The 20890-nt window shown below is 33.3% G+C and overlaps 5 protein-coding genes across 5 annotated transcripts; 3 read left to right on the forward strand and 2 right to left on the reverse strand.

The window, feature by feature from the left end:
* Nucleotides 1-296: 296 nt before the first annotated feature.
* LOC105676087 (endoplasmic reticulum-Golgi intermediate compartment protein 2) lies at nt 297-2333 on the forward strand. Its single transcript, XM_012373690.2, has 5 exons — nt 297-725; nt 813-1179; nt 1268-1518; nt 1607-1867; nt 1951-2333. Exons 1-5 carry the CDS (start codon nt 623-625, stop codon nt 2139-2141), a joined length of 1173 nt encoding a protein of 390 aa, XP_012229113.1. The 5' UTR covers nt 297-622; the 3' UTR covers nt 2142-2333.
* A 553-nt stretch (nt 2334-2886) lies between these two features.
* Nucleotides 2887-5477, forward strand: Mob3 (MOB kinase activator 3). The gene is made up of 5 exons (XM_067355272.1): nt 2887-3237; nt 3487-3637; nt 3886-4113; nt 4197-4312; nt 4454-5477. The coding sequence occupies exons 1-5, from the start codon at nt 3193-3195 to the stop codon at nt 4616-4618; spliced, it is 705 nt and encodes a 234-aa protein (XP_067211373.1). The 5' UTR covers nt 2887-3192; the 3' UTR covers nt 4619-5477.
* A 1232-nt stretch (nt 5478-6709) lies between these two features.
* UQCR-C1 (Ubiquinol-cytochrome c reductase core protein 1) lies at nt 6710-9767 on the reverse strand. Its single transcript, XM_012373939.2, has 7 exons — nt 9604-9767; nt 8727-8945; nt 8172-8557; nt 7887-8080; nt 7647-7816; nt 7306-7560; nt 6710-7109 (listed from the first exon to the last, which is right to left on the reverse strand). The coding sequence occupies exons 1-7, from the start codon at nt 9670-9672 to the stop codon at nt 6969-6971; spliced, it is 1434 nt and encodes a 477-aa protein (XP_012229362.1). The 5' UTR covers nt 9673-9767; the 3' UTR covers nt 6710-6968.
* A 195-nt stretch (nt 9768-9962) lies between these two features.
* On the forward strand, nt 9963-16968 carry LOC105676180 (RNA-binding protein 5-like). Its single transcript, XM_012373897.2, has 8 exons — nt 9963-10176; nt 11063-11662; nt 11762-11831; nt 13170-13243; nt 14103-14216; nt 14319-15069; nt 15157-15320; nt 15414-16968. The coding sequence occupies exons 2-8, from the start codon at nt 11087-11089 to the stop codon at nt 16410-16412; spliced, it is 2748 nt and encodes a 915-aa protein (XP_012229320.1). The 5' UTR covers nt 9963-10176; nt 11063-11086; the 3' UTR covers nt 16413-16968.
* Nucleotides 16969-17279: 311 nt separating this feature from the next.
* On the reverse strand, nt 17280-20856 carry LOC105676090 (beta-1,4-N-acetylgalactosaminyltransferase bre-4). Its single transcript, XM_012373693.2, has 2 exons — nt 19770-20856; nt 17280-19683 (listed from the first exon to the last, which is right to left on the reverse strand). Exons 1-2 carry the CDS (start codon nt 20565-20567, stop codon nt 19489-19491), a joined length of 993 nt encoding a protein of 330 aa, XP_012229116.1. The 5' UTR covers nt 20568-20856; the 3' UTR covers nt 17280-19488.
* Between the last annotated feature and the right edge of the window lie 34 nt (nt 20857-20890).

Consider the following 20890-nt stretch of genomic DNA (forward strand, 5'->3'; position numbering starts at 1 on the left):
CGGCCTTGGTTTAGGCCATCTTCAGTGTGAAGAGAACGCAATTAATAAAATAATCTTTTAGCGCAATCGCAAATTATACATATTAAAGTACATGAGTGCAATCGAATGCCGTAAACATCATAAGGCAGGTAGACGTTGTTTGTAAAACAGAAATAGCTGTTTAACCGAAGAGAAATTCTTATACATTATTAAAACCTCAGAAATTATTAGTCAAAGTATAAAGAATTATTCATGCCATTACGTAGCCCTGAGACTGTTTTGGCTTACATTATTTCATACATTGTGCCATACACGACCAATACGACATCTAGTATGACTATTTGACCTCATTTTGTGAGGTTATAAAAAATTATAAAAACATCTATTTGCTATTATTTTCACACCGTGATGTGTATTCACATACCGAAAATGTATGAAGTATTATACTCTATTAGTTAATAAAAAATTTTTAATAATTTAAGTGCAAATATGGTGATAAATACGAACAATTGTGTTAAGTGGGCATGCATTTAATTTTCGTTTTTCTAACCATAACCGTAGTAAATAATTTTTTACAAGTTAATTACTCGCGAACACGCGTTATTAAATAATTCATAAACATATATTTGCATAAGTTTTAAAAATGTTGAGACGACGACATGTTAATGTCAAGACAGTAAAAGAATTTGATGCATTTCCCAAAGTTCCTGAGTTATATGTCGACAAAACTGCAGTCGGAGGAACATGTAAGCTAATAAATATTGGCAACGTTTTGACATTGAAAATGCGCGCACGCATTTTTATTAATGAATTAATATTTTTGTTTATTTCAGTTTCTGTTTTTACAATTCTCATTATTGCATACTTGATAATAGCAGAAACAAGCTATTTTCTTGACAGCAGATTGCAATTCAAGTTTGAACCAGATACAGAAATTGATGAAAAGTTGCAAATTAATATCGACATAACAGTGGCGATGCCATGTGGTCGTACTGGTGCTGATGTTTTAGATTCTACAAATCAAAATATGATAGGTTCTTTGGAAGAAGAGGATACATGGTGGGAATTAACATCAGAGCAAAGAGCACATTTTGAAGCTTTGAAGCATATGAATTCATATCTAAGAGAAGAGTATCATGCTATTCATGAATTACTTTGGAAATCCAATCAAATTACTCTTTACAGTGAGATGCCAAAGCGGTATGCACACTCTCGCTTCTAATTCTGTTATGTTATTTCTCAAAAATTGTACGTATATGTGCAAGAGTATAATCTTTTATGTGTTTAGATTGCACAATCCGGATTATGCCCCAAATGCTTGTCGCATTTATGGTAGTTTGAATGTGAATAAAGTAGCAGGAAATTTTCACATCACTGCTGGAAAATCATTATCTTTGCCACAAGGCCACATACATATTTCTACATTTATGACTGATCGAGATTATAACTTTACTCACAGAATCAATAGATTTTCTTTTGGTGGACCTAGTCCAGGTATTGTGCATCCTCTTGAAGGTGATGAAAAAGTTGCAGACAATAGTAAGTTTTTTTAATTGTAAGATATTGAATTTTGTGCTCTTAAAGCGAGCGGTACAACCATTTTTACAATTGGTCGTTTTTCTTTCAGACATGATGCTGTATCAGTATTTCATTGAAGTTGTTCCTACAGATATTAGGACATTGTTAAGTACGTCGAGAACATACCAATACAGTGTCAAAGACCATCAAAGGCCGATTGATCACCACAAAGGATCTCATGGAGTACCAGGAATCTTTTTCAAATATGATATGAGTGCACTTAAGATAAAAGTAACTCAAGAACGTGATACAATTTTTCAGTTTTTAGTGAAACTGTGTGCCACTGTGGGTGGCATTTTTGTTACAAGTGGTAAATATACTTCTTTTAGATAACAGTAATATGAAACAATAAGTACTAATGTGGAATATTTATCGAATAACATAAATTTGCAGGCTTAATTAAAAATATTGTACAAAGTTTTTGGTACATTACGTGCTGCAAGTTTTTAAATTCTGGAGAAAAGACAGATGATTGTAAACTATCTGTCCCATCACATTCCATGAATTATCAGGCGCCCGATACAATAAATTTACTCGATGTTGCAGCCCCTCAAAATATTAATATTATGTTGAAGCCTCAATAAATTATTGTGAGTTAATATTCGCAATGCAAATGTGAGAAGCGTGGAAATAATATAATAATAATTATTATTATATGATGCTGTGTACATTCAAGGATACATATACTTGTTATATATACACACATTTTATTATTGGGTGTGTGTAAAAGTTCTCCATCCATTTTTAAAAGAATAAATAAAAAATTTGAAAACTTATTTACATTTAATCAATGATGTATTTTGTGACATCGTTGTTAAGGACTTTGTCATCGGGTAACATTTTAATACTTCTGAAAATTTAGCGTTTTTTAAATAAGTTCTTAAGAATTTCTAATCTTTTCCATATTTTAAAATTCTTTGCCTGTAAGATGTTTTTGCAGGAAATAGAATAAATGAAAATGTGTAAGCACGAGATCGGATGAATATGGGATGGATAAATTAAAACTTTCTACTCAATTTTAAAAGTTTATTTGATTTGGATTGTCGTGATAGAAGATATCGCCATTCTCTATATTAGACATACAATTGGATCATTTCCTTGTGCATATGCTTACGTGCCTATGCAAGTGATGGCTATACCCTTAAGCCCGTATCACACTGGAGATTAGCACCGCTTTGGAGATAAAAATTGAAGATTGTCCAATCACGTTAGCAGTGTTCTTAAACTACTTCGTTCTGATTGGTCAAATTCCAATCTTTAATTCGTAATTTTAATCTTCAATGATACGGGCTTTAGAACTTGCTACATTTGTATAGTTACTCATCGCATCTAGATATTCGTTTACCATGACTGTCAGTTGTTATACCCAGTTATTGCGGTTTGTTGTACAAACTATTTTTTTTAAGCAATTTCAACGTATAATCGAAATAATCTTTCGTTATTTGCTTGTACGATTGGATACTCTGTAAAATTATTTTATCTCAATTGTTTGAAAATGCCAACAAATGTGATAGCATTTGTGAAAATTTGCAATTGTGGATAGATTGTGCCAAAAGTGCATCAACCGGTTTTTGAATTTTTGTTAAATGAGAATATATTTGTGAGAATAATACAACAAATCTCATCTTGTACGCAATGACTACCTTAAGCGGTTTTATAGAATTCTTCCAGAAAGGAAAGGTAAATCGATAGTTATTAATTTATAATTGGATTTTGTAATAAACTAACCTGAAATTTTTGTTTGCAATTTGTAATAATCTATATATTGTAACTATTGTATCTTTATATGATATTCTCGATATATAATGTATTTTATAAAATATATTCTAAAAATTCAACAAAATTATTTATTTTTTCACTTACATCTTATAATTATTAGAAAATAGTATGGAAATTTACATATAACACTACATTGTATTGTAATTGCAGACATTTAGGCCAAAGAAAAAGTTTGCTCATGGAACATTACGTTATTCTTTGTATAAGCAAGCTCAAGCTTCTCTTAATTCTGGCATCAATTTAAGAGCTGTTGTCAAATTACCTCCTGGAGAAGATATGAATGATTGGATTGCTGTTCATGGTACAAAAAAATATTTAATAGTAAAGTAAAAATTAGTTGGTGTATTAAAATATTATGAAAAATGCTTTAATATGTATCTTTTTACAGGAATATGTGTATTATTTTCATATCATTTACATTACATCTAATATCCAAATTACATTATATCTAAAAAGAATATTCCAAATGCTTTGCTCCAATTTTAGAAAACCTGTTTTATCTACATTGAAAGAATAATGTAATAATTATTTATTTTTTTCCTTTTTTAGTTGTGGACTTTTTTAACAGAATAAATCTCATATATGGTACAGTATCCGAATACTGTGATTCCGCATCTTGTCCAACAATGAGCGGTGGAGCTCGTTTTGAATATTTATGGGCAGATGGTGAGAAATATAAAAAGCCGACAGCACTACCAGCACCACAATATGTTGCTCTTCTTATGGATTGGATTGAAGCTCAAATTAATAATGAAACAGTTTTTCCAGTGTCAACAGGTTACTACATCTATTTTACATTTACAATATTGTTTAATATGAAATAACCTTTGTATCAGGATATATAGAATATTTTATTGCAGATGTGCCATTCCCTAAAACATTTATACCATTATGTAGAAAAATCTTAACACGCCTCTTCCGAGTTTTTGTTCATGTATACATTCATCATTTTGATCGGATTGTAGCAATAGGTGCGGTAAGTACAATCAATTATATTATTGTTAACACATTTTGTGTTGATGACGTAAAAATACGTTTATACGTCATATGTAAGTGGCAGATTGTGTTAATATTTTACTGTTTTAAAGATTTTTGACCAAATATGTTATTGTTTTAGGAAGCACATGTGAATACGTGTTACAAGCATTTCTATTATTTTGTAACAGAGTTTGATTTAATTAATTCTAAAGAGCTAGAACCATTAGCTGAAATGACTGCTAAAGTCTGTAAAGATAGTGTTTCCCCTATCCAAACAGTGCCATCAACTAATCAAGGCAGATAGTTATTTCATAATCATGTTTTACCAAACTAATAATTACAGTTTACAATAACATAGTAAAATTTCTAATAATATAGGCTTAAGTAACATAAAAAAATGCTGTTTGTGATATTTTTGCATCATTTTTGTGAATATAATTTGCATGACATGTTAACAAATGTGTTCAAAATAGTTTAGAATATGATCTGTTTTTTTATTAATTTCTCATAAGAATGTTTCTTGGTAGAAATAATATATAAGAGTAATAGACTAAAAGTAATTTTGTATAAATTCTCTTTACAGTATGTACATGAAATACAACTTTTGATTCATTTTCTTGCTTTTAATTTATAAATAATATTTAATGCAACATAGAATATAATATTATCTTTAAATGTGACACAATTGTGTCACTTAAATATGTAACTTTAAAGAAGCAGTCATATACATGTATTTTACTTTTGCAAAACTTATATTTTGATATATTCTAATGCTTAGAAATGATAATCATAGGTGCCATATTTAATAAGTTGATACGTATAATAGCTTATTTAGATTATTTAAATCCCCTTCTCTTCATCAAAATAAGCAGAATCTTTACAATATTTTTTTATTGAGCTATTAATTTTTAGAGAAAATGTTTTGTCGAACCTCAAAAATACTTCTTGAAAGTTTCTTCTAGTCTTCTAACTTAGTGTCTTCCTTATATAAAGTAATATAAAGTAAGACATTGTCCTAGATAATTATAATATTAATTATTCAATTTATATCATTTTCCATATAAATCTTATTCAACTACTACGTACACATATGTACGTACTACTATGTACACATAAATAAACAAAAGGCAAATAAAAGAAAAATTGCAGTGCTAACTTAACAATTAGTCTTTCAATATTTCTGCTGCTTTCACATTGAAATATAAAACTCATTTAAAAAATTCTGTGTATATCATGTATAAAACTTGCCACTTTATTTATCGCTATTATTAAATATATATTTTGGTGTAATGTTATTACATATTTTAAACAGGAGAATATTCTCGCGTAGAACGGGCAAGTAAGCATTATTTAAAATTTTTATTAATATATAATAATCACAATTTTCTTCTACAAATACTAAAATATATATTTTAAAACTCTAATACTTTTGTTTACTAAATCTATTTACATAATAAATTCACCATTAATAATGAGTTTGAGTTCACAAATTACTAACTCTAATTAATGTAAGTTTATTCTGAAAAAAATTTTATTTATTTATACCAAAGTTTACTCTGGTTATACTAAATAAATAATAAATAGTAATCAATATAATTTTTTATATTAAGTATTAATATATAAATAGACAAGTGTAAATATTTTGTAATTTTGATATCTAAGTACAGACATGTAAAATGTAATCATTCTTTCGCAAGCTTTACCATATTTACATTTTAATTTGTTTTGTTAGTAACTATTTTATCTTTAATAATCTTTAGATTTTAACTTGAATAATCTTCATCGGCCAGTAGCCAACTGTTACATCATATTAAACTTTTGCTGAAATGCATGTCTGTACTTTCAGTTCGCGTTTTTATATATTTAAAGTAGTCTAAAATTATCATAGTACTATCCGTGTCATATTGATCGAAATATTTTATTTCTTTCATCTTTACTACTGAAGAATTAATGGAAACATATCAAAACGTATTCTGTGTGTATTATGTGAATAAAAATATATTACCACTCATTTATTTCTTACATATATCAGGCAGATTCGATAAAAATTGCTTTTGAATTGAAGTTATTTTTATTTTCCTTGTTACTAAACTAATCATATTAATTATGCATTAAGTTTAATATTCATTAAGAATTATAAGTGTATGATATAAATTATATTAATTTGAAATAAAATGAGAATCATGTGTAAGATTGAACTTTGTCATATAATTTATCGTATATTGTACAACATAGTTCTAAATTTATATAAAAATAAATTCAAAATAAAAAATACATTACTACATCTAATATTATTAATTAAAATTAACAATTCTATAAGCTTGCATTTCATATTTAATATTTTTTTAAATTAAATATGGTTAATTTAATTAATATTAAGGGACTATCCAGAGAATGTTTTCGACCGTGTTTATTTCGTCAGACAATATACATCACGAACATTTTTTTCGTAAATGTATGGCAAAATAAAACTACAATCTCATATGGAGGAAGATACAATTTTTATATTGTTATACAAGAAAACAGTTGAATCAACAATGAAATATTATCAACTTACATAGATATTTTATCAGAATTGGGGCAGACATATGCGTATCGTAGTTTTATTTTATTTCTAATTGCTATGCTAAAGATTTATTAATAATTAAAGATGGTTACACCCTGAGCCAATACATAGAATTACGGATATTGTTGTAATCTGGTAAATTTTCAACAGGTCCAACTGCTGCGATCACTGGGCAATGATCAAAAATGTATTTCATACCAACATTTTGAATAGTTTCAGCAGTTATGCTCTGAAAAATAAATTATGTAATTATGTAATTATGTATTGATGTATTATGCATGTGTCTGCATATATTTTGGATACGTGATATGATACAAATACTATGCATATAAACAATAGTCAACTAAATATTTAATTGTATAGAAAAATTTCATCATAAAAACAATCTTTGGAAGATTTTAATGCATATAATTGAAGCTACATACGTCTATCCTCGCCTCAAGCTCGTGTAGTGGTATACGACGATTGTAACATAACATTTGACGGCCAATATCTTCACAAACAGCGGTAGTGCCATCCAATTGCAAGAACATGTTAGTTTTGAGGATATTCTTTGCACGTGCTACTTCTTTCTCGGTGACTGATGTACACAGCTTCATCCATTCATGTTGAATATTCGCTGTCATATCATCGCATTGCATGGGATCACAAACAAAATATATACCCCAAAGTCCTGTATCCTGTAAGAAATTAAAGAATAACATGTACTTGTTCAAAAACTTGTATACTGAATGTAAATGTGCAATAATATTCATTTCATGTATACCTTGTAACATGTGTTGAAACTCTGATAACTATGACATAAGCTATCCTCTGCGCAAGCCTTAGCTAAACCGCTAGCATTATTCACACCTCCTCCTTGACTACGGTCCCATGCTCCGATAAGAGTATTTGCCACCATGAGAGGAATGTTGTCTGCCTCGGCCCATCCAGCGCCTTTAGCCAAATATTTCATCGATTACTGCTTCGTTGTTACAATTCATCTTGTATGATTGTTTTCAAATACCTTCGACAGCAATTGCGATATGAGCGAGAGGAATCGTATCGTCGCGAACTCTTATTTCAGAACCGGTATACCGACAAGATTTGATATACTCCGGAATTTCATCATATTGCGGTCCTTTTATTTGACCAAAATGCTTGTTGGCAAGTTCAATTAATTGACTGTGATCAACACCACCAGCGCCAGCTAGTACAAATCTGAGATAAGAAATTGACATTAAAATTTTTTAGACTGGTATTTAATTTTAGCTGTGTATCAAACTCGATCAACAATTGACTAAAATATTACCTAGATGGTCCATAATGAGTTTTTACATATTTAACAAGATCATCCCGTGAAATATTTTTGATATTCTTAGTGGGCCCCAATATCGTGCGTCCCAAAGATGTACCTTGATAGGCAGCACCATGCAAGTGATCGAATACAACTTCTTGTAAATTTGTTTCAACCTCCTGCATTTCGCGTAAGATGACACCACGTTCCCTTTCAATCTCATTTTCGCCCAATTTAGAATTCTTAATAATATCACTGAGAATCTCAATAGCTTTTGGTACATCTTGCGACAAACATTTTGCATAAAATACCGTTTGTTCTCGACTCGTGTAAGCATTCAAATGAGCCCCCATATTTTCGATTTCTAACTCTAAATCAGTTTGAGAACGTTTGGCAGTTCCCTGTAAAAGAAAAAAGTGTATTAGTGAAGTGTAATAAAATATATAGCAATAAATATGATACACGTTAAAATATGAATACTTTGTCTTATTTAGGCAAATTGTTGTACAGAAAATTGTATCTTGCCACTTCAAAATATATACCTAATTATTATTACTAAATTAATTATACCTTAAACGCCATGTGCTCCATAAAATGGGCAACACCATTGTTTTCATCGGTTTCATATCGACTACCAGAATCAATCCAAAGACCAACTGTAGCTGTCGCAGCTCCACTGTCTTCGCTGGCAACTCTCATTCCACTATCCAAAGTTGTAACTCTCGTGGCTGGTTGATTGATAAGCGCTTCTTTTAAAGAAGCAGCAGTCGACTGCCATTGTTTTGGTACCTGTAGGTGTTAACAATCTAAATAATATTTTTAATTGAAAAGATGATAAGCAACAATTTATTATCAATATTCAATTTGTTATAACAAAGTCAAGTTTTAAGCACATAAGATTTGTCGATACATCTGAATTTTTACTATGTACTCAGTTGAGTGACATATAAATTAGGCTACCCAAGTAATCGGGTATTACCTGGGCATCCAGTTCTAAATGACATCATTAATATAAATCTTAAATTTCTTTGAATATTACTTATTACATTATCACTCTCAAATAATAATAAAATACGCATATATATTAGAATAAATAATATGACACGTTCAAAACCAAATGCACCTGTCAAAAGCGTAATAAGACGGTCAAATACCAAAGCCAGCACTAGCATTTTGAGGTTAGAAATAGAAGCAAGTACTTCAAGATTCGAGCTTTCTTATTTTATTGCCTTATCTCTAACAACTTAAACTATTAAATGTCATTTTTCCATATTATTTGATCTGAAACAATTATTTTACTCTTATTACGTAAGGCGCCTACGACACAGGTGACAAATTTTGTTCCCAACTCGAACGAAATTGTGAATTAATCGGCTTTCAAGTTAAAATCACGATACAATATCCACTATACAATCACTGCAGCATGGTGAATTGCAATCGGTTTTACCTTTACAAGACTGGTTTTATTAGTATACGAGCGCAGTGCGCTGCTAATTTTTAGCAGACGAGTAGCCATCTTTTCAATTTATCGAGTAGAGCTGACGAAACGATAGAACACGGCCAAACAGGAGAAGTTGCGAAGAATCGGTAAGAGCAAGATAGCTCTGTACCATAGAACTATGTACTCAGTGTAGAGTGAAAACCATTTATTCTACGCAAGATGAGAATCAGCCTGAAAGTTCTTTGCACTAAAAGATGATTGGCTATTGGTCGACTTTCCTAAGCATTATGCGATTGTGCTCTTAACGTTTTATAGCTTTGCGGTTCTATATGGATTTTGTAGCCAAAGCTCAAATACACGTAATGAGTTTCGGTTTCGGCTCGTTCTTCGTGGAGTCGCCATATTTTATAGAACGAACGAGAAGCAAGATCACGCCATTGTGCGCATCGCGTCCTTTTATATTTCGTCAGTTCGTTAAGTGTTGCTGGCAAATATTACAAGCTACAGCGTTTCTCGCTAACGTTTTAAGTGTTTGTTAAGAGTTTGTGATTATCCAGAAGTAACGAATCATCGCAACGGGTAACGTTTATTCATCAACGCTATGGCATTCGCACGCTCATGATCGCGGCGCAAATTCCGCATTGTAACATTGTCGAAATATTCGTTGTAAATCGGATACGTTTTTCTTGAGATACAGCCAATGAATTATTTGTGTTTAGAATAATCAATATTTTATAATTTGCTATAGATTTCTTGTTCTTCCTAATGTAATATCGCATTATAGGCGTATTATAAAATGCATTACTGTCATGGTGTATATAAATGCTACTGCATAGAATCGATTTTCTGTTTTTTTTTTCCTTTTTTTTATTTTTTGGCCAGTTATCTCTGTTAAAATTTTCAAACAAAGAATCTGAATCTTTTTCAAATCTTTGAAGAACAGTTAAATATTTGTATGTTTTTATTTGAGCTAGCACTCAATATATCAACATATGTTTCTATAGTGTTTATATTCCACGAATAATGTTATCATTATGTATAAACATTTTCAAATTTTGTTTTTAAACTAGAATGATTTTAAAAAAATTCAAGTATGAGCACTACAGATACATTCTGGATCAGATATTTCAGAGTTCAATACAATTGGATAAAAAAATATATTATTAAAATTTAATTTATCAGAGGTAGAAAATATTCCATATAATATAGATTAACCATGTAACTGTAAACATGTGAATAATGTATAAGAAATATAAATAATTTACTGTTTTATCTGCAAATTAGAATACTTTAAATAAGTTTTATAAGAATGTTTAAATATATATAGTCAAAGATATAAATGCATATATATAATATTAATTATTCAAAATATTAAAGATCTACATATCATATATGCAAATAGAAATGGATTTTTTTTCCGATTGGAGAAAATGTGAAGAGATAAAAATTAATTTGTCTTTTTCAGGAGTGAAATAGATGTACAAACAACATGTACAGTAATAACATTGACCCTTGGGAGCCTGGCTACGGGCCGGAAAGAAGAAATCACAATTCTGACTATGACTATCGAAGTGATTATGGAAGCAATAGATCGCCCGAGTATTCAGAGCATCGTGATGTAGATCATCGTGATAGAGATCATCGTAGTCCAGATTACAGAAATCATCGTGGAAGAGACAGAGATCGTGAAAGAGATCGCTCGAGGGATAGGAGAGATCGTAGTAGAGACGACCGTGATCGCAATTACAGGGATCGCGAAGATCGTTACGGAAGACAAAGGGATAGAGACTCTGTAGAAAGGGACAGGGACAGAGATAGGGACAGGGATAGAGAAAGAGACCGCTCCAGACGTGACAGGGATCGGGATAGGGATAGGGATCGTAGGGGGAAACGGGATGATCGGGATCGTGATCGCGATGATGATCATAGTCGGGAAAGTTTGGACTTTGAGCACGACCATGGTCGTGCTTATAGCTCATCCATGGAAGGAATCCACTACAAATCGCAATCGCCCAACAACACCATAATGATACGTGGGCTCGCTCAACATATTACTGAAAATGACGTAGGTTGTCAACTTTGTGGCCTCACATATAGTGGCCACTCGTGAGCCAGTGTTATCGAATATGGCATCACTGTTATTATTCTGATGTGTGTATCACAGGTGCGGCAAGATATCCTCAATTGTGGTCTAATGCCCAAGGACATCAGGCTTATACGAAAAAAAGATACAGGTAATTATTAAGCTATTAAAAATCTTACTGTTAGCATCATAGTGATTTTTTCATGTGTATCAGTTGGACTGTTACTTGTGAGATTTTTGCGTATCATCAGATTTGTACAAATCATTTAATTTTTGCCGGATCGCGAACGAACGGAACATGTAAGAAATTCTTCGGAATGCGTAATACATTTTTCGGTATAAATGTTTAACAATCGTATTGTACGAGAAACTCCAAAGAATTTCTTACAATTTATTTACTTTTAAGAGCTTTTATTTTTGACATTTCGGTACCAATCATACATTTTCCAAAATTCGGTTCTCATTAGTTTTGACTGTCGATTGATAATTTATTCTTGGTGAAAGGTAAGTTTACAAGAAAAACGCGAGAGAAATTTTTTAAGAACATTGGGTTGCTTGCTGGTATAAAAAATATAGCTGTATAAAAACTTTGAGTTTACTCAAGAATATATATAATTTAAAAAATTTTTAAATTTTATCCACCAATCTCAAAATCAAATGTTTTCATAACAAATTCTTACAAGTAGATTACAAGTAGAATAATATACTTATTTGTATTTGTAAGATGATACAACAACTGATCCTCGGGTTAGGTTACTCTTGTGTTTTACTTGCAGATGTTGCATATGTGAAGACATTATTTTAATAGTAATACGATTATTTTTTTCTTTTATTTTTTTTTGTGATGCGTAGTCTTGAAGAAAATTCAAGAATATAAGTATAGAGTGCCTGTTAAATAATTTTTCAAGGATTTACTCTTGAGGCGTTCTCTTGCTTTGTCAATTCTAATACTTAATATTTCCGATGAAATATTAAGTATTAGAATTTCATCGGAAATATTAAGCAATCTTGTATCATTGTTAAGACAATGTCTTTCTCGTTGATCTTCAAGTCGATCCGCTAGATTACGGTGTAAAGACACGATTAATACATATACAACCGTGACCGCGCGGGATCGGTTTTTGTTAACGGTGAAAGTCCCTCATATATCGTTCTCGTCTGTTTGCGTAGTAGAAGGGTAATAAAAGAAGAACGAGAAATTTTGTCTCGACTGTAGGTTCGGCGTTTGAAAAAATTCCGTAACGTTAAATTACAATAGATATATCGTTCGCAAACATATCGGTGTACTGCCGGTCTCTCTCGCACGGAAATTCGTTCTGCTGAGATTTAGGTAAATGGAAAATGAAAGCAAGCGACGAAGCGAAGAGACACTTCGTTTGAAACTCGATCAGTCAATGGTTGGTGCTGTGATTGCCTGCCCTCTCAGAGTAGAGACCCCCAGGCAAAAACGTGGATTAACTCTGGATATGTGTGTATTTGCTCTGTATAGGTGCTTCGCGAGGTTTTGCATTCGTCGAGTTTAACGCGACTCAGGAGGCCGCACGGTGGATGGAGATGAAACAGGTAGAAAGAAGTCCAGATACCCATCCGATGCGTTGTTGCACGCGTGCCACCGACTGCCCCGTGGCGGCAAGGCACGGTAACGCAGCCCTCTGGCCCTCCCCGTGGCCACGGCTGTGCACATATCCAAATTATTTTCAATATACCATATTCTAATTATTTATCTAGGAATCTCCCCACATATTTTTGCAGACTTTTCTTAACTCGCTCTCGCAATACTCGCGCAATATTGGATTAAGTTTGCGATTCACTGAGATTCCGCCGCGCCGCGTGCTTTTACCTGTCCTCTGTCTATCATAAAAGTTCGTGGACTAACAATGAAGATCGGAGGAGGGTCATTCCAGTCGTTCCCATTTACATATCGTTTTGGTTTACGTATTTGTATTCGGCATGACAGTTCATTTCCAAGAATTTTGCTATTCCGCGTCATACGCTTCTCTATTATACTACTTACGTCTTTGCTTCTTCTGTTTCGCTTTGATTCTTGATGCGATTATTAACTAATTATGACATTCAAAGTCTCTCCGGAGATTATGCACGAATTTTTTTTTTTTTTTTCCCCCACTTGAGAATTCACGCGCAAGCAATCGTCATTGCTTGCCTGTCCTTTTTATTTATTTATTTTTTTTTTATCTTACGGAAGTTACGATTAAAGTCGCGCATGAATAAATCGGTCCGCAAGCGGTGTGGAATGGCCCGCGTTAATAAGCCCGTGAGGCTTTGTTCACTGTTCGCTCAGTTCGAAACAGAAAGCTATGAAGTAGAAAACTATAATTTCGTCAACCAAGAAGGAAGTTTACGGGAAAAACAAGAGGCCTTAGGAAGACGTTGGACGGGATAACACTAAAATTCTCTGTTTCAGGGAGTGCTGATGCTGCAGGACCAATACCGCGCATTGATGCAATACAGTATACCGAAAGAATGCCATGTGGATAAACCACCGGCGAAAAATACGCAGGATTGGCATTGCGTGAAGGTTGGTATCGAGGTTTCATCTTTCGTAGAATTTCGTAGAATTTCGTAAAATGTAAAAAGTACACGAATAATGCTAATATACGTGCCAATCTGTCTTTTCTAGTGCGGAGCGCATAATTTCAAACGGCGCGAGACCTGCTTCAAGTGTTCCGCTTCGCGCGCGGAAAGCGAGGAAGGCGGAGAGGGTAGCGACGAAATCAGCCCGCATCCCACCAACACCGTACTCTTACGCGGATTAGATGTATTAACGACCGAGGACTCGGTTCTGCAAGCGATGAAGAATCTGTCGTCGATGCCGATACGCAGCATTCGCATCGGCCGCGATTCCCTCACGAATACGTCCAGAGGCGTGTGCTACCTGGAGATGGGCAACGTGGTGGACGCGATGTACTTGCACACCGCGCTTACGAAGCAGGGATTGGTGGTCGACGGCAGAAAGGTGGAAATAACGTACTGTAAGCTTCATCAGATCAACAATGCGAACGCGTGGAAGTCGAACGACACTCAGCCGCAGAGGTACACGTTGGACGACGTTGCTCAATTGGCTGAGTACAGTGCCAATTTGTATGCCAAGACGCCTGCACAGAAGGCCCATTATCTTCAGTATTACACGCAGTACTATCAGAATCAGATAATGCAAGGCTCGGCGATCACGTTGCCGTCCCTGAATCAGACCGATCGGGTGAATGCGGCCGCGGCGGTGGCGCAGTCCGCCATACAGCAGCTGCAGGCGTCCAGGAAGCTAGGAGGCGAAACGGACGACATGAAGGGACGACCGACGCCTACAGCACCGTCCAGCACAGCGTTAGCGAGTGGACGGGTTCCCGCGCACTCTAGCGATGGAAAAGTGTACTGTAAGTCTCCAGAAAATTTCCTGACTATTTTCAATCTGCTTTAGATCATTTAGAATGCTCCAACTATCGTGACGATTGTAATTTCAGCTGTACCGGATGTCAGCACTTATCACTATGACGAATCATCCGGCTACTATTATGATCCTAGCACGGGATTATATTACGATCCAAATTCGCAATATTATTACAATAGTCACACGCAGCAGTTTCTTTATTGGGACAGCGAGTCGTTCTCTTATCAACCGGCCAAGGTAATAAAAAAACTAACAAAAAAGATCGTATGTCGTAAAATTGCTTTAAAGATGCTAATGCGATACTAAACGTTCGCGTTCTCTCATTTATAGACTACTGCGAGTACGACGCAAGGAGCTACGAGCACGGTAACAGCGACTGCAAGCAGCGCGGATTCCGCAAACACAATCAGTTCGACTGCGACTTTGTCGGCCGCTAATGCGGCTCAGGATGCGTCGAAGGAGGACGACGGTAAAAAGAAGGACAGCAAGCAAGACAAAGTAAAAGTGGCGAAGAAAATAGCGAAAGACATGGAACGCTGGGCGAAAACACTGAATCAAAAGAAGGAGAACGCGAAAAGTAATTGGAATTCTGAGTTTGCCGGAGCGGACGGCAATCAAGGTGTCGGTGGTGGCGCTGCGGACGCGGGATACGCCATCCTGGAGAAGAAAACTATCGCGAATCCTTATCACGAGGACGAGGATCAGAGCGGTAACGGTCTGGTAGCCGCCTATGGCGGTGGTAGCGATACAGAGGAGGAAATAGAGGATGTGCAACAGGAAGAGAAGCAACATACAGATTGGAGCAAACTGGCGTGTCTTCTCTGCAAACGGCAATTCCCGAGCAAAGAGGCGCTACTCCGACACCAACAGTTATCCGATCTCCACAAACAGAATTTGGAGAACTGGTATCAGGTGCGCGGCCTGGATCCTAACGATCCGCAGCAAAGGAACAACAAATACAGAGATCGCGCCAAGGAAAGAAGAGCCAAGTACGGCGAACCCGAACCACCGCAGCCCAATAAGTTGAAAGAGAAATACTTGAAGACAAGAGTGGACGAGATGTCTGTATCTTACGAGGAGCCTACGCGAGCCGGCATCGGTTCCGACAACGTGGGTAATAAATTACTGCAGAAAATGGGCTGGAGCGAAGGTATGGGCTTAGGGAAATCTAATCAAGGTAGAACGAGCATTATTGAAGCCGAAAGACGTGTCCCTACGGCTGGTTTAGGTGCGAAGACTTCGTCGTACAACACCTTACCGGGTGACACGTACAAGGATTGCGTAAAGAAGATGATGTACGCACGATATCAAGAACTGTCCGACACGTAATACGTAGGATTTCGTTAAAATAAATTTTATATATAAATACATACACATACACACGTCACATATAAGTACTCCATTTTCCATAGACACGTAATTACACGCTCGTATCGTTATCATCTGAATACCGTAATAGCTACTTATTGATAACTGCATGGTGATAGCTAATTCTTGGAGTTGTGCGCATACCCCATGCGATACGCATTTCATACACTCGTGCGAAATTCTGTTTTCGCGCGCTTCAAGATAATAGCATTCTGTGTACAAGAGTCCCTTTTTTTTATTATAATACAATATAGAGAAATACTGTCAAAATGCACATATGCTATTTTCTAATTTTACTTACATAACGGCAATGACACTTGCAAAAACACAACAGAAAAGTATAAGTAACTTTTTAATTACATTCTTTCTGGCTTTTTCAGGAGTACATTTTCGGCACAGAAATAATTATTCTGTTAACACACAGATAAATGTTGTATCATTGTGCAATGCAATAATGTTTGGTCAGGAATAAATTATGTACAGTTAAGTATCACTAGTAAAGTTGATGGCAAACAAATCCAATCGTGTCGAAAAATTCTTATTATGCAATACTGAATTCAACACATTGCAGGTTAAATTGTGGAATATATTCAGTGACTTAACAAGCGGATTGTGTATGTTTAGCTTGTCACGCGTAAACATACACATTGTAATTGTAGAAATTATATTTCGATAATTTTTTTATAATTATGGGAATTTTTCTAATTACTTGAAATGATTAATATAAATATTTTCATATTTAATATATGAAAATATATATATTAATTTTAATATGATAAATTATGGTTTATAATTATGCAACACGATTTTATAATTATAAAATTAATATAATTTAGTTACTAATAATTGTATTTTTTTTATTTTTTACTGAGTACACTTTGTATTTATTACATCACAAAAATTGAAAATTTCACATTTAGTTTAATTAAATCAAGTTGGGTGTAAAGATCTAAATATAATTACATTTACACACACACACACACACACACACACACACATATATATTTTTTTAATTACGATTTTGCCATGTTTTAAAAATCATGTGCATTACACTTGTCATTATGCATACAAATTTCAAACATTCTTACAATTTACTATTAATTTTTAATTAAAGTTTTAAAGTCAGCATGCGAAAAAGATATATAATATATATGTTTTAAATAATAGCTCAAAAGAAAACCTAATGTACACGCAGCATTATTGCTCGTATTTAAAAATGTGATTTTTTTATACACATTAAACTTTCCACGCCTTGCTTTGTCTCTTCGAATTACATGTAGAATATTATCATTTAAAATTGTTTGTCAGAAACGATTTCTGTATAATTAAATAATATAATATTGGCAATAAATAATAAATAGTATTCCATCATACAATTTTCAATCTGCGAAAAATTATAAAAAAGAAATAACTCGGTGCTTTTAGAAAAATCACCTACATATATCGAGGTCCTAAATGTGTAGATGTTTAAATATTGATTTATTTTATTCGTATCAAATAATCCGTTGATATTTTTGCAGTTATTACAAATTTTGAATATAAATAGATACAGAGATGTGCTTATAGTATATATTAATGCAATAATACACATAGATTTCCAAAACACGAAGTTGAACACTAAAATGTTGGAACATTTAAGTTTTATTTTTCTTTTTCACAATTATACTTAAAGTGTGTGATCAAACATTGCATTATACATTCTGTAATGCATATATTGTTAATTGTATTTTCTATATAATATTATTTTAAATATTCACAAAAATGTAAATCAGTACTGTTTCATTATTGATTAATTGTCCTATTTATTTCTATAATCTCAACACTTATTCCACAGTCATATTCTCTTTAATACTTTTAATTAATAAACATATTCTTTTATTATTTTATAATACTTTATCATTGTAACAATACATTTCTATTACTAATATCCATTCTGTCGCTATCAGTTTTAATTATATTCAGAAATGCAAAATCAAATATCTATATAGTACGTTAGTTATTTTATAGTATAGACATAGATTTATAAAAAGCGAAATTCGCAATAATAAATTAATACTATAAAATTTAGTAAACGTTAGAGAGAAAAAGAGAGTTCTCTATATATAATTGGATCACTTTAAATATTTATGTATAATTTAATGTTCTATGTTAAATTTTGTTTTGTATAACAAAAGCTTATACAATACTATTTTATATTTAAAATTATATTAAATTTATCTAGGAGCATATTAATAATACAATCATCACACAATTATAAATTCACAACATAAAAATGTGTATAAGAACCGGAAATTCTTTGAATATGAGGTAAGTATTGTTGACTCCAAAGAGTAATATTTTCTATGAAATGTTGTACTAATAATTAAATGACATTAAATCGTTGCAATTTTTCTAAAAGTAGTAAATATGACAAATATAAAATATGATGATATATAAAATTAAATTATGAATATATAAAATTAAATATAATGTAGTATGTAACTTTGTCTTCAAATCAAAGTATATATCATATATGTCTTTAAATGATATTGTTTTCTTCATGTTTTCGATGAATTTATATGAAAGAATTATTTTTTATGATTACAGTCTTTGATGCTTATAAATTATATAACTATATTATTATATATAATATTATCGTTTATACTTTTTTTGTACAAATTGATAATCTATTAAATATATTATTAAAACCAGTACACTATTGAAGAAGCATCTATGATTATTAAGTTCATACACTACAAAATGTTTGTTGCAAGCTTAATCACTCAAAGTTTGAATACACAAAAACATTGCAGTGTATTATTTTTAATCATTAGTCAATATCGTTGCGCGATTTAATCATAGTGCTTTATCACAGCATACTAACAATCATATTTATTCTTTGAATCTAAATGTGTTTTGTGTAAGACTTGTTCATGCTATTAGAAAATAGCAATGTGTTATTATAACTTATAGTAACAGCCAAAATTTATAAAAGATATGTGCAATGGTAGAAATAAAAAATTCTAATAGTGACAAGATTATATAAAAAATTTATAAATTACACGTCTGCTAAAATCCAAGAATATAATGGCCGCAACTGATGATTAAGTACTTTATACTCTAGATTACTAAGCCCGTCAGTATCATATCTTCGTGCACCGTTTTCCAAATTTGCGAATCTTGCAGTACTGGGAGATTCTTTCTTATGTATTAACATGTAATACTGCGCCACATCAGGTCCAAAACGTGTAATCTGTATGAAACAAAATCAGAATCTAAATAACTTTGATTACATAGCACACATTATCATGATTATATGCTGTATTATATTAACCAAACCTGAAAACCTCTGGACTGTAAGCGACTGTAGAAGTCATCATCTTCTCCACCCCAGCCATAGAAAACATTGGAAAAACCATTCACTCTTTCAAATTGCTTCCTTGTTAATGCTATCGCACCTCCAAACAGGCCAGTATAAGGTAGATTGTATCGAAAGGTATTTACACTAGAACTCATATGCCTGGGCATTTTCGTGCACGCGTAAATATTGTTAGGATTCTGCGGTATCAAGTCTATGTCTTGAAAGATAAAACAATGAAAATCATTGATCTTGGTGGCCTCTGCATAGCCGACGTTGAAGAGCTTGGCACGATTAAACTCACGCATCGGACCCTGCTCGATAACAAATATTCGATAATCCAAATTCTGCGCTTGCAAGAACGGATGTATGTAATTCATGAAAATGGCAAGCTGATTCTGCCGGTTGCGGTAGGGTAGTATGATAGCCACGTTGAAGAGAGGATGACAATTAAGAGGTTTCCACTGGCCACCCGGTAAGATGCCGAGTCGTCGAGCCATCGCCACCGGATCTTCCCTGGGATGCTCCTCCGGGTAGAGCAATTGAGAAGGTCGTCTACCGTTGACGGAAATCACGCAGGAGTTATCCCTTGGCGGATACGATTTCTCCATCTCGTCATAGATATTCTCAGTCTTGATGAAGGTGTAATGGGATGCGAATCGTGCTGGATGAAGGCAGTAACATAGCACAAGTATCGTCGTCACGGTGTAAGACAGTCCGCGCGCATAATCATAAAAAAAAGCGACGAGCATCTTGAAAATATTCATGAAGGTCCTCATCCTTCTAACCTATATTTGATCACCGCTAGACATACCAATCGAGATAAACAGTTTTGAGGAAAACACGTTAGATAGACGTCGTCGTGTCTTCCAATTTTCGTACGAGCATATTGGTGTCTGAGATCGACAACGCAAATACAAAAGAAAAGTTTGTAAAATTTCGAAAAACTTATGCTCGGAAGAATTGACAGGCAAGCTGCAGACGACAAGACGACAAGCAGACGAACAACATCCGTTAACATCCGTCAATACGCATGCGTGAATAGTCAAGTTGCAAGTTAAACATGTAATTTATAACGGCAATCTAAACTTTTTAATTAAAT

Source organism: Linepithema humile, chromosome 5 (assembly GCF_040581485.1).
Source record: "Linepithema humile isolate Giens D197 chromosome 5, Lhum_UNIL_v1.0, whole genome shotgun sequence".
NCBI classification, from domain to species: Eukaryota; Metazoa; Arthropoda; class Insecta; order Hymenoptera; family Formicidae; genus Linepithema; species Linepithema humile.

Bases quoted from the DNA above. Each gene is read 5' to 3' on its own strand.
- Mob3 (XM_067355272.1), top strand. From the start codon at position 3,193: ATGACTACCTTAAGCGGTTTTATAGAATTCTTCCAGAAAGGAAAG. The intron at 3,638-3,885 runs GTACAAAAAAAT...TTCCTTTTTTAG, and splicing joins TGATTGGATTGCTGTTCATG to TTGTGGACTTTTTTAACAGA. The intron at 4,114-4,196 runs GTTACTACATCT...ATTTTATTGCAG, and splicing joins AGTTTTTCCAGTGTCAACAG to ATGTGCCATTCCCTAAAACA.
- LOC105676180 (XM_012373897.2), top strand. From the start codon at position 11,087: ATGTACAGTAATAACATTGACCCTTGGGAGCCTGGCTACGGGCCGGAA. The intron at 15,070-15,156 runs GTAAGTCTCCAG...TTGTAATTTCAG, and splicing joins TAGCGATGGAAAAGTGTACT to CTGTACCGGATGTCAGCACT. The intron at 15,321-15,413 runs GTAATAAAAAAA...TCTCATTTATAG, and splicing joins TCTCTTATCAACCGGCCAAG to ACTACTGCGAGTACGACGCA.
- LOC105676090 (XM_012373693.2), bottom strand. From the start codon at position 20,567: ATGAGGACCTTCATGAATATTTTCAAGATGCTCGTCGCTTTTTTTTAT. The intron at 19,684-19,769 runs GTTTGGTTAATA...TGTTTCATACAG, and splicing joins TACAGTCCAGAGGTTTTCAG to ATTACACGTTTTGGACCTGA.
- UQCR-C1 (XM_012373939.2), bottom strand. From the start codon at position 9,672: ATGGCTACTCGTCTGCTAAAAATTAGCAGCGCACTGCGCTCGTATACT. The intron at 7,817-7,886 runs GTATTTGAAAAC...ATTTGGCTAAAG, and splicing joins TATCGCAATTGCTGTCGAAG to GCGCTGGATGGGCCGAGGCA. The intron at 7,561-7,646 runs GTATACATGAAA...AATTTCTTACAG, and splicing joins GTTTCAACACATGTTACAAG to GATACAGGACTTTGGGGTAT.
- LOC105676087 (XM_012373690.2), top strand. From the start codon at position 623: ATGTTGAGACGACGACATGTTAATGTCAAGACAGTAAAAGAATTTGAT. The intron at 726-812 runs GTAAGCTAATAA...TGTTTATTTCAG, and splicing joins AACTGCAGTCGGAGGAACAT to TTTCTGTTTTTACAATTCTC. The intron at 1,180-1,267 runs GTATGCACACTC...TTATGTGTTTAG, and splicing joins TACAGTGAGATGCCAAAGCG to ATTGCACAATCCGGATTATG.